Raw genomic sequence first — 10,881 nt, forward strand, 5'->3', positions numbered from 1 at the left:
GTGTGTGTGTGTGTGTGTGTGGTTTTGGAGACAGGGTTTCTCTGTATAGCCTTGGCTGTCCTGGAATTAGCTTTGTAGACCAGGCTGGCCTTAAACTCATAGAGACCTGCCTGCCTCTGCCTCCCAAGTGTTGGCATTAAAGGCGTGTGCCACGTCTGCCTGACTCTTCTCTCAAGTTTTTATGTATTAGGAATTCAGGAAGAGAATTTGGACTGGTAGCCCTGGCTCAGACTGTTACAGTCAGATAATGACTATAGCTGATCTGGTTGAAGGCTGAAGCAGCAGAGATAGCCTAAGATCGATCTCTCTCTCTCTCTCTCTCTCTCTCTCTCTCTCTCTCTCTCTCTCCACCTATCCATGTCTTCTATCTGTATAGATAGTTTGGGTGATAGCAGTTCTCTGTCCCTCTGCTTTCTGTTTTTTTGAGACAGGGTTTCTCTGTGTAGCCTTGGCCATCCTGGAACTCTTTGTAGACCAGGTGGGCCTCAAACCTGGAAATCCACCTGCCACTGCCAGAGTTGTGGAGGTGGCTCTCCAGGGCATCTGACACCTGCTTTTGGCCGCTGAGGGCACTGTATATACATGGTACACAGACAGGTATGCAAACAAACACCCATACACATAATATAAGAGCAAAACAACAAAAATATGTGTGTGCACCTTGTTTTATTACATACCCCTAATCTAATAATTCAATTCCTTCTCTTGGGGAATCTCTCTGTCTCTGTCTCTTTCTCTCTCTCTCTCTCACACACACACACTTTAAACCTAGGGTTTCTGCTTGCTATAAGTACTCTGGTATAGCTATATCCCCCAAATCCTCCTGAAGACAGGAACAGTGTACTCACATTAAATAAATAAAAATAAATAAATAAACAAAATAAAAAAGATTTATTTATTTATTATATGTAAGTACACTGTAGCTGTTTTCAGACACTCCAGAAGAGGGCTCCAGATCTCATTACGGATGGTTGTGAACCACCATGTGGTTGCTGGGATTTGAACTCTGGACCTTCGGAAGAGCAGTCGGGTGCTCTTACCCACTGAGCCATCTCACCAGCCCCAAAGATTTAAAAAGAAGAAGAAAAGAAATCACTGCATACACTCGGAAAAATCTCCTCTGATCTACTTAGTTGTCTTCTCTGATCTTTTTGCTCTTTGGCCCATCTTCTCAATCACCTCAGCCAGAGGGGTCTAAGGCGAAGGATAAAGCCGATGATAGTGAATTTCCATGCGGTGGCACTTGCCAGTAAACTGAGACTGAAGTAGGAAGGCTCAGATTGCTAGGCTGAGGCAGGGGAGTTGTACGGCCAGTCTGTCTACGATAGTGAAATGCACTTATTTGAGTCTCAAAACACCAGTCAAAACCAAACCAAACCAAAACGGCCCTTTTTAATTCCGCAGCACAAATAACAGACTACATTCGGGAGCTGTTGGCCACTCCGTGAATCCCTTCCCTCCCGAATTCCATACTGCTCTTGTCATCCTGGCAGATCATGCAGGCTGTTCTGTATCCTCGCCATGCATCCTCACCAGGCCATGCTCCACTCTTCCTGTACCTGTACACACCCTGCACCTGGCTCTCCCACAATCTTCCATGAGGGCCCCTAGCACAGCTCTCAGGCCCAAACTGTCTTCTTCCTCGGAGGAAATGCCTCTTTATTTGAAACACCCTACCTCTCCTGTCACCTAGTCATGTTAATTTGCAGGCAGGTAGAAATAGTAACACTCACGCCAATTCCACACCCAACACTGTTCCAGGCATTTTGAATAGGTAAATTTACATAGTCTACGGAGTTCGAAGATTAATACATCCTCATTTTGCCAATACCATAATCAAAGCACTGAGAAATTGGCTGACTTTCCTCGGGTGTTAAGGATGCTGAGGTAGAGTTTGAACCAGACCGACCGTGAATGGGCTAGGAGCTTGAAAGATGAGACCTTAAGAAGCAGGCAGGGTCTATTTTGAACACATTTAAGGATTTTTGGTGCTCTCTAGCATTTTGCTATAGGGAGCTTATTTTATACAGTGGAAGACAGAGTAGATGATAAACTACTGATAACTTTGGAACCAATGCTACTCATCTGAAGGCTTAAGGGAGAACAGGGCAGGAAGGCAGGAGCCTACTCGAGTTCTTGTGGTCAAACTACAACTCCCAGGAGGCACTGGGCAAACACAGTCCGCGCGATGTTACAGCCGGGGAGGGCGAAGGCGGGCTCGGCTAGCCGGGCGGGTCGACTGCTCCCGCGGTTCCGCTCGAACCCGGGCCCAGTGTCTGGCCTCGCGGTAAGTGGAATAACCCACAGGAACTCACACAGACCCCCTCCGGCGGACGCTCGGCAGCATAGCTCCTCAGCGTCCACCTCTGACGGCAGTGCGCATGGGCCGAGGCTGGCATCTACCATATGGGGGGGACCCTGCCCAGACTAAGTGACCCAGCAGAGGGGGGAGCTCCAGTGGGGAACTCTGGGACCGCAGTTTTGCTGCATGAACCCTGTTCTCCCGTGCGCTATTCTTGTTGCAGGGACGCAGGCCAGTCTTCAAAGGCTTAAGTCCCCTAACACCGAGTAGGGGGTCAAATCCAGCCCCTAAATGGGGCTGTCCAGAACCTGAGGAAGCTGGGGAGAGGTTTTATGGGTAGAATGAACTGGAGATCGCCCCACCCGCTTCCCTGAGTGTGCACACAAGCCTTTAGGTTATTCTACATAGAAGAGTAGAACACCTGGAATGTGTTGTCCAACCTCAGCCTGATTGTATCGCGGGAGCTGGTGGTTGTGAGGGCTGGACAGGATTGTCCAGATCCACTGGTGTGCACGTGGAGAAATAGTGCAAACCATCTGGATTCGGATCCTTAAAAATCTCTTTCCACCACTCCAATAGATGGAAGCTGCTGTGCGGGCGCTGAGCATGTCTGCATCCTCGATGAAACCACATCCCTGAAATCCGGAGAAAATCCCGCCCACTCACTTTCCTCTTTACTCCCACTTTGGGGTCACCATTGCCTGTCTGGTTCTTAGTCCTATAGTGTCACCCTAGTTCAACAAAGAAGCAGGATAATGATACTGACTTCAGTGCTCGGCAGCAGCCCTCGGAGCTGGTCTTCACTTTGGCCCCTCTTGGGGTCCTCACTGTCACTCCGGGCTCGCTCAACATCAGCCACCGATACACACCATGTAGAGCTGGCCAGGGAACGCTCCAAGACTGTCACCTCCTTTTACAACCAGTCAGCCATAGATGTGGCAGCAGAGAAGGTGACTCACGGAATAAGCCTTATGGGGAAGGGCTGAGCTAACATGGGTTGGCCTGGTTTTGAATGTCTGGTGCTCAAAGTGCATCTTCCCTTTTAGCCCTCAGTTCGCCTCACTCCCACCATGATGCTCTATTCCGGTCGCTCACAGGATGGCAGCCACCTTCTGGTAAGGTTCTCTCTTTCCTTCTCTGCCCCAGGGATTCTTTCTAGCCAGCTGCTTAAGCCCTTCCCTCTTTTTCTTACAGAAAAGTGGCCGCTACTTGCAGCAAGAGTTACCAGTGAGGATTGCTCACCGCATCAAGGGCTTCCGTAGCCTTCCTTTCATCATTGGTTGCAACCCTACCATACTGCATGTGGTAAGGCGGAGGGGACCTTCAGTCAGTGTGCACACTGCCAACGAGGCAAATGGGGGAGGGAGCCCAGGCCTGCTGAAAGGTGTCAGGTCTGGATGGGATTAAGCCTCAGACATCAGAGGGCAAGATTACATATTCATGAGAGCTGGAAGGGTCTGTTGGGGGCTTGGAGCTTACTAATTGAGTTGAGTATTGATCCCTATGGGTATTGTTTTCTACTTAAGTATCTATGGCAGCCCTGTGAATTCTCATACTTACTCCATACAGCACGAGCTATACATCCGAGCCTTCCAGAAACTGACAGACTTCCCTCCGGTGAGGCTGGGCTGAGTAGGGTAAGGGGCCAAGGTCAGGATTGGACTTCCGGTGCTCATAATTCTGTGACCTGCAGATCAAGGACCAGGCAGACGAGGCCCAGTACTGCCAGCTGGTGAGACAGCTGTTAGATGACCACAAGGACGTGGTGACCCTGTTAGCTGAGGGTCTTCGTGAGAGCCGGAAACACATCCAGGTCAGAGGCAACAGAGAATGGGCCTGGCGAAGGGGGAGGGTCGGGAAGGGAACAGGTTTCTGAGACTCACCCTCTCTATAGGATGAAAAGCTAGTCCGGTACTTCTTGGATAAAACACTGACGTCAAGACTTGGGATCCGAATGCTGGCTACTCACCACTTGGCGCTACATGAAGACAAGGTGGAGCCGAGACCCGAGGCTGATCTGAGAATGTTAAATGGGGAAAGGCACCTGGCCACAGGCCCCCTTAGGGCTGAGGACGGGCTTGGGGATTGCTCTGGCATTCCAGAAGTTGTGGGATTTGGCAACTGAAGTTGGGTGGAAGTGTTGCTCGTTCTGACCTTCTCTTTCCTGCCAGCCTGATTTTGTTGGCATCATCTGTACTCGTCTGTCGCCCAAGAAGATTATCGAGAAGTGGGTGGATTTTGCCAGGTGAGACTAGAACGGTGGGGAGTGGGTGGCTCCTGCAGGGAGGCCTGTGTCTGAGTCCTTGCATGGTCTGTAGCAAGGTTTCTTCTTTGTTTTCATTTTCTTTTAAAATTAAATTATTTCTATACATGTGGGTATTCTGTCTGCATGTGTGTCTGTGTACCCTGTGGGTGCTGGGGACCAAACCTGGGTCCTCTATGAGGAAGGCCAAGTGCTCTTCACTGCTGAGCCATCTCTCCAGCCAGTTTTTTTTTTTAAACTATATACTTAAACTTTTTTTTAAACTATATACGTACTTACTTACTAGCTTATTCTTTTTTTTTTTTTTTTTTTTGGTTTTTCGAGACAGGGTTTCTCTGTGTAGCCCTGGCTGTCCTGGCACTCACTTTGTAGACCAGGCTGGNTCACTTTGTAGACCAGGCTGGCCTCGAACTCAGAAATCCGCCTGCCTCTGCCTCCCGAGTGCTGGGATTAAAGGCGTGCGCCACCACGCCCGGCTAGCTTATTCTTTTTAAGGCAAAATTTCACTCTACAGGCAAGGCTGGCCTGGGGCTTGGAATTCTCCTCTCCGTCCTCTTAATGCTGGGATTACAGATTTGCTTGTTTTCTACGTACATGAGAGTTTGCCTGTATGTATATATGTGCACCATGTTTGTGCTTGGTGCCACAGAGGTGCCCCTAGAACTGGAGTTATAGGCAATTGTGAGTCCCCTGTAAGAACAAGTGCTCTCAACAATCAGGAACCATCTCTCCAGCCCCACTAGGCATCTTTTTTTTTTTTCTCCATAAAGATTTATTTATTTTATGTATGTAAATATACTGTTGCTGTCTTTGTATACTGTTCTGTTGCCCAGAAAAGGGCATCAAATCCCATTACAGGTGGTTATTGGGAACCGAACTCAGGAACTCTGAAAGCAGTCAGTGCTCTTAACCACTGAGCCATCTCTCCAGCCACCATTACTGACATTTTGGTTATTTATTTATTTATTTATTTATTATATGTAAGTACACTGTAGCTCTCTCAGACACACCAGAAGAGGGCATCTGATTTCATTACAGGTGGTTGTGAGCCACCATGTGGTTGCTGGGATTTGAACTCAGGACCTCCGGAAGAGCAGTCAGTGCTCTTAACCGCTGAGCCATCTCTCCAGCCCCCCCATTACTGACATCTTAAACTAGTGGAGGGCTCTTTTGTTTTTTAGGCTGTTTAGTACAATCCTTGGCTTCTATTCATTTGACACAAGAAATGCCCTTCAATTGGAGGAGCAACAGTGTATCCATGTGTTGCCTGGTGCCCACTGGGAAGAAGAATCAGTTCAAGTTGAGAACTGTAACTCTAGGGACACCTACTGAACCCTTCTATCCACAGACGCCTGTGTGAGCACAAGTATGGCAATGCCCCTCGAGTCCGCATCAACGGGCATGTGGCTGCCCGGTTCCCCTTCATTCCCATGCCGCTGGACTATATCCTGCCTGAGCTGCTCAAGAACGCCATGAGGTGGGCTGGCTGGTTGTGCTGGGGGATGGGGGTGGAGGGTGGGAACGCGACTAACTTGGGCACCACCACCTATTGGTCTTTCTCTTTTGAATAGAGCCACAATGGAGAGTCACCTAGACACTCCCTACAATGTCCCAGATGTGGTCATCACCATCGCCAATAATGATATTGATCTCATCATCAGGTTTGCTCAGATAGAATCGGGCTGGGTTGGATGAAGATCCTGGCCACCATTTCGAACTTGCTGCAGGACCTTAAAAGCCAGAACCTACCCTGATCTGGGATGTGGACCTGGTCAGAAAAGATATTTGATCCTAAGATTGCCAGGAGCTGTACATTATGGATTTGGGGCCAGCGGAGGAATCTGCAGTTGGGAGATGGTGTTTGCTGAGAGTAAAAGTTAATGTCAAATTGTATGGGACAGTAGAAGCAGTCTGCGGCCCAGGCAGGTGTGAGTGTAGAAGATGATAAAGTCACATTCCACCTTTAGAGAGAATAGGAATAGACCCAGCACTGTCTGCTTAGGGTGAGACCTATTAGACCTGACCAAGTCCGTGTTCTCGACATCCTGCCAGGATCTCAGACCGGGGTGGAGGAATCGCTCATAAGGACCTGGATCGGGTCATGGACTACCACTTCACCACAGCTGAGGCCAGCACCCAGGACCCCCGAATCAGCCCCCTCTTCGGCCACCTGGATATGCACAGTGGTGGCCAGTCAGGACCTATGCATGGGTAAGGCCCCACCTGCCCAATATGGGGGGAAGGAGTAAACCAGGACACGCAGGCCTCTGACGCCCCTATCCTATCCACTGCTCCCAGCTTTGGCTTCGGGTTGCCCACGTCCAGGGCCTATGCGGAGTATCTTGGTGGCTCCCTGCAGCTGCAGTCCCTGCAGGGCATTGGCACAGATGTCTACCTACGGCTCCGCCACATTGATGGTCGGGAGGAAAGCTTCAGAATCTGATGGTGGATTTTGGCCGGCCGGCCTGCCACACTCCTTGGAGGACCTCCTGGGCCTGGCAGGGGGCTGCTGGGCTCCACAGACTGCCGCTTCGCTTTATGGAGCTTAGGGCCTCAGACAGGCGGACTTAGATGGAGCTGGGCACCACTCCTCCTCAGCAGGGCTCACTGCTTTCTACCTCCCAGCCTCGGGGGGAGGAAGCAGGTGCCTCTGGGGCCTCTGATACCAGCTCTGCTCTGCTCATTCTTGAGGACTCCTCATTTGACCTGCTGCTTATTAAAGTTTGCATTTTTGAATGCCCTCTTGGGCCCCAAATGTTGGGAGGGCAGGCGAGCTTTGTTTCTGCCCTTTTTGGATTCCCTAGGCCTGGTCATGTCCAGTCTCTGGCTGTCCTGGCACTGTGGCAGAAGTGACTCCAAGGTTCTTGCCTATTTGACTTGGCAAGAGTGAGAGTGACTTTGGCAACTTCTGCTCATTGAACAAGTCTTTCTGGGCCCCAGACCCTATCAGAGGCCTCGAAAGACTTAGCTTCAGGCCCGACTCTTCCCTTGCTGGCAGCTGTGGGTTTGAGAGGTAAAGGTCACTAGACTGGGCAGTCTGTAAGCCACCTGATTCCTGAGCTTGCATGAAGTTAAAAATACTGCCTGCCCACTGTGGCTGCAAAAAGAAGTGCATGAGGTTATGCAGAGACCTGACTACCTCAGACAGATATGGAGAAGTTGTCTTAGGGAGGACCAGGGACTTGGGCAGAAAGCACGGTGACCAGAAGTGTGTGGAACAGAACTTTAGGTGAACTTTGAACCGAGAGTAACCCTCCCCGATGTGTAAGACCTAAGGGCTTGCTTGGTAGGACTCCCAAAAGGGAGTAGGAGAAGCAGGAAAGGAAAGGGGAGAGGTCAAGGAAATGACTGTAATGAGAAGTCCAGAGCTAGTCCACTGTCCCTCAGGTACACATAAGAGAGTGAGGCTCCATGGTAACCAGTTCCCTCACTTGACGTGGGGATGGGAGTGTTTACATTCCTACACTGAAAACGTTAGCCTTTCCAGGGAGAATCAAATGTACACACTTGTGGTCCTAGTACTAGTGAGGCTTACACAGGAGTATCATGAGTTCAAGGCCAACCTGGGCTGTTTGGCAAAACCCTGTCTTAACGGGTAGTTGTCAGAGAAGAGCCTCATGTTCTAGTCTTTGAATGTACATACAGGCCGGGTGGTGGTGGCGCACGCCTTTAATCCCAGCACTCGGGAGGCAGAGGCAGGCGGATTTCTGAGTTTGAGGCCAGCCTGGTCTACAAAGTGAGTTCCAGGATAGCCAGGGCTACACAGAGAAACCCTGTCTTGAAAAACCAAAAAAAAAAAAAAAAAAAAAAAAAAAAAAAAAAAAAAAGAATGAAAGTACAGGTTAACCACAGAGAAACAACACAGATACAGCATCAGAAGCAACAAAAAGCATCCGGGTCCTGTGAGGTGGTTCAGCAGTAAAAGCACCCGCTACTAAGGTGTCCCCTAGAGTTTAGTGCAGGAGAGGACTACGGGGGGGTGAGGGGGGTCCTGCCAAGTCCTCTGACCTGCACACATGTAGGTTCATACTCATAAACACAATAATAGTAAGTAGTGGGGGGGGGTCTCAGCACAGCCCCCGGTTCTGGGAAAAACAGTTGGCTTTACATGTTAATCATGGCTGGCCCTGGCAGGGGGGCAGAATGGGTATTTACTATGCCTAGGCTCGGCCTTACCTGGGAAGGGCATTATCTGTAACTGAAGATGTGAGGTAGGAGAAGCCTGGGCAAAAGAAGTAACAATCCTGAAAAGGGTTGGAGTGCGAGGTGTCCTTTGGTTGTATCTTCTCATTCTTAGGATGCGGGACACCTGGTATCATCCTGCTCTGAACTTCTTTACTGCCCAACAGCAAAGTAACCAATTTTTCCTAGTGCCTTCTCTCTTATTTTTTGTATGTGTGTCTACCTGTGGGTTTGTGCTCATTGCTGTAGATGGCCTGTGGAGTCCAGAGGGGTTTCGGATCCCCTGGAACTGGAGTTACAGGCAGTAGTGAGCTGCTTGCTGTGGAAGCAAAACTGAGATCATCTACAAGAGCAGTGCATGCCGAATCATCTAGCCAGCTTTCCCCCAGTGCCACGCACAAAAGGATCTATTCTATTCCCAATGCCATCTCACATAGATACACAACGGTCAGATATTTCTTGGACCATAGTGTCTGAGTTCTGACCTCAAGCTGCCCCTCTCAAGAACTGTTATGAAAGCTGGGCATGGTTGCACACGCCTTTAATCCCAACACTCAGGAGGCAGAGGCACGCAGATTTCTGAGTTCGAGGCCAGCCTGGTCTACAGAGTGAGATCCAGGACAGCCAGGGTTATACAGAGGAACCCTGTCTCGAAAAACAAAACAACAACAAAAAAACTTATGAAAACTGATCACCAAATTATGAATCAAAGAACTTTTAAAGAATGTCTAAATGAGATGTTTATCTAGCCCTACTCTGACTCACACTGTTATGTGCTACTGTAAAAGTTGCCAATGCATGCTGGGTACGCAAACCATGTGGCAGGAGCCAGTCAGTCTTAATAGAGGGTGAGAAAAGGAGTTTTACTCCAGTAAGCCAGCTAAGGAGGAACTGGCTGGCATTATCATCCCTAAAAAACAAAGGTCTTACAGTAAAAATGCTTCTTTTCATCGACTAGTTTGCCCACAATGCAGTTCCTAAAGTATTATGCACTGGGCAAGCTATTAAAGGTGTCCGGTGCCCCAATACAGTAATGAAGGAAAACACATCTTACCTGATCATTGTGTGTGTGTATGTAGAAAGGTGAAGTTAAACAGCAAATAAGACATGTGTTACTCCAATTCATCTACCAATAAGTTTACCTTGAATGCTGCTATATAGCTTATATAAAGCTATGACTTAACCATATGTATATATGGTTTAACCTTTACTGAATCTCAGAGAATTGGTATATTGTACTTGGAGAAGTGTCACTACAGATTCTCCAGGCACTGTCTCCCTGCTCAAACCTGGTGTGGTGCCATCCTAACCTCAACATTTGAGAGGTGGAGGTTAGACAACCACTCAAGGTTCTCCCTGGCCACACTCGAGTTTTTTTTTTTTTTTCCAAAGATTTATTTATTTATTATATGTAAATACATGTACACTGTAGCTGTTTTTAGACACTCCAGAAGAGGGTGTCACATCTTGTTATGAATGGTTGTGAGCCACCATGGGGTCTGAACTCAGGACCTTCAGAAGAGCAGTCAGTGCTCTTAACTGCTGAGCTATCTCTCCAGCCCTGCTACATGAAATTCTTAAGAGAAAAGAAGTTGTCGGGCAGTGGTGGTGCAGGCCTTTAATTCCAGCACTTGGGAGGCAGGGGCAGGCGGATTTCTGGTCTAGAGAGTGAGTTCCAGGACAACCAGGGCTACACAGAGAAACCCTGTCTTGAAAAAAAAAAAAGAGAGAGTAAGTTTATTTTGAAGATAGTTTATTTGGCACATCTGTTCTTTTCCTGTCTCAACTGGTTTTTGCTCCCACCATGAACGAGAGACGCAAATACAGAGTGGGTAGTATATATAAAGCCCTGGGTTTTGGCCCCAAGCATCCCATAAAACTTAATTCAGTGATAGAGTACAACTGTAATCCTCAGAATACTGCTGCACGTTCAATGAGTTTCAGGCTAGCCTCTTTCTCAAAAAATAGGAAAGGTTGGTGGTGCTCGCCTTTAATCCCAGCATTCGGGAACCCAAGGCAGTAGGAGCTAGGTCAGCAAGTGTGTAGGCAGCCCCGGCTATGTCACAACAAACAACTCCACAAAAATAGCTGAGGCCGGGTGTGGCGGTGCACGTCTTTAAATACCAGGACTCCA

At 48.7% G+C, this 10,881-nt stretch overlaps 1 protein-coding gene across 1 annotated transcript; it reads left to right on the top strand.

Annotated features, from left to right (window-relative positions):
- The first annotated feature begins 2,190 nt into the window (after positions 1-2,190).
- On the top strand, positions 2,191-7,306 carry Bckdk (branched chain keto acid dehydrogenase kinase). Its single transcript, XM_021166875.1, has 12 exons — positions 2,191-2,287; positions 2,882-3,252; positions 3,349-3,417; positions 3,497-3,607; positions 3,872-3,919; positions 3,996-4,115; positions 4,197-4,295; positions 4,474-4,547; positions 5,914-6,042; positions 6,137-6,226; positions 6,618-6,776; positions 6,864-7,306. The coding sequence occupies exons 2-12, from the start codon at positions 3,058-3,060 to the stop codon at positions 7,006-7,008; spliced, it is 1,239 nt and encodes a 412-aa protein (XP_021022534.1). The 5' UTR covers positions 2,191-2,287; positions 2,882-3,057; the 3' UTR covers positions 7,009-7,306.
- The last annotated feature ends 3,575 nt before the right edge of the window (positions 7,307-10,881 follow it).

This window comes from Mus caroli, chromosome 7 (genome assembly GCF_900094665.2).
Source record: "Mus caroli chromosome 7, CAROLI_EIJ_v1.1, whole genome shotgun sequence".
NCBI classification, from domain to species: domain Eukaryota; kingdom Metazoa; phylum Chordata; class Mammalia; order Rodentia; family Muridae; genus Mus; species Mus caroli.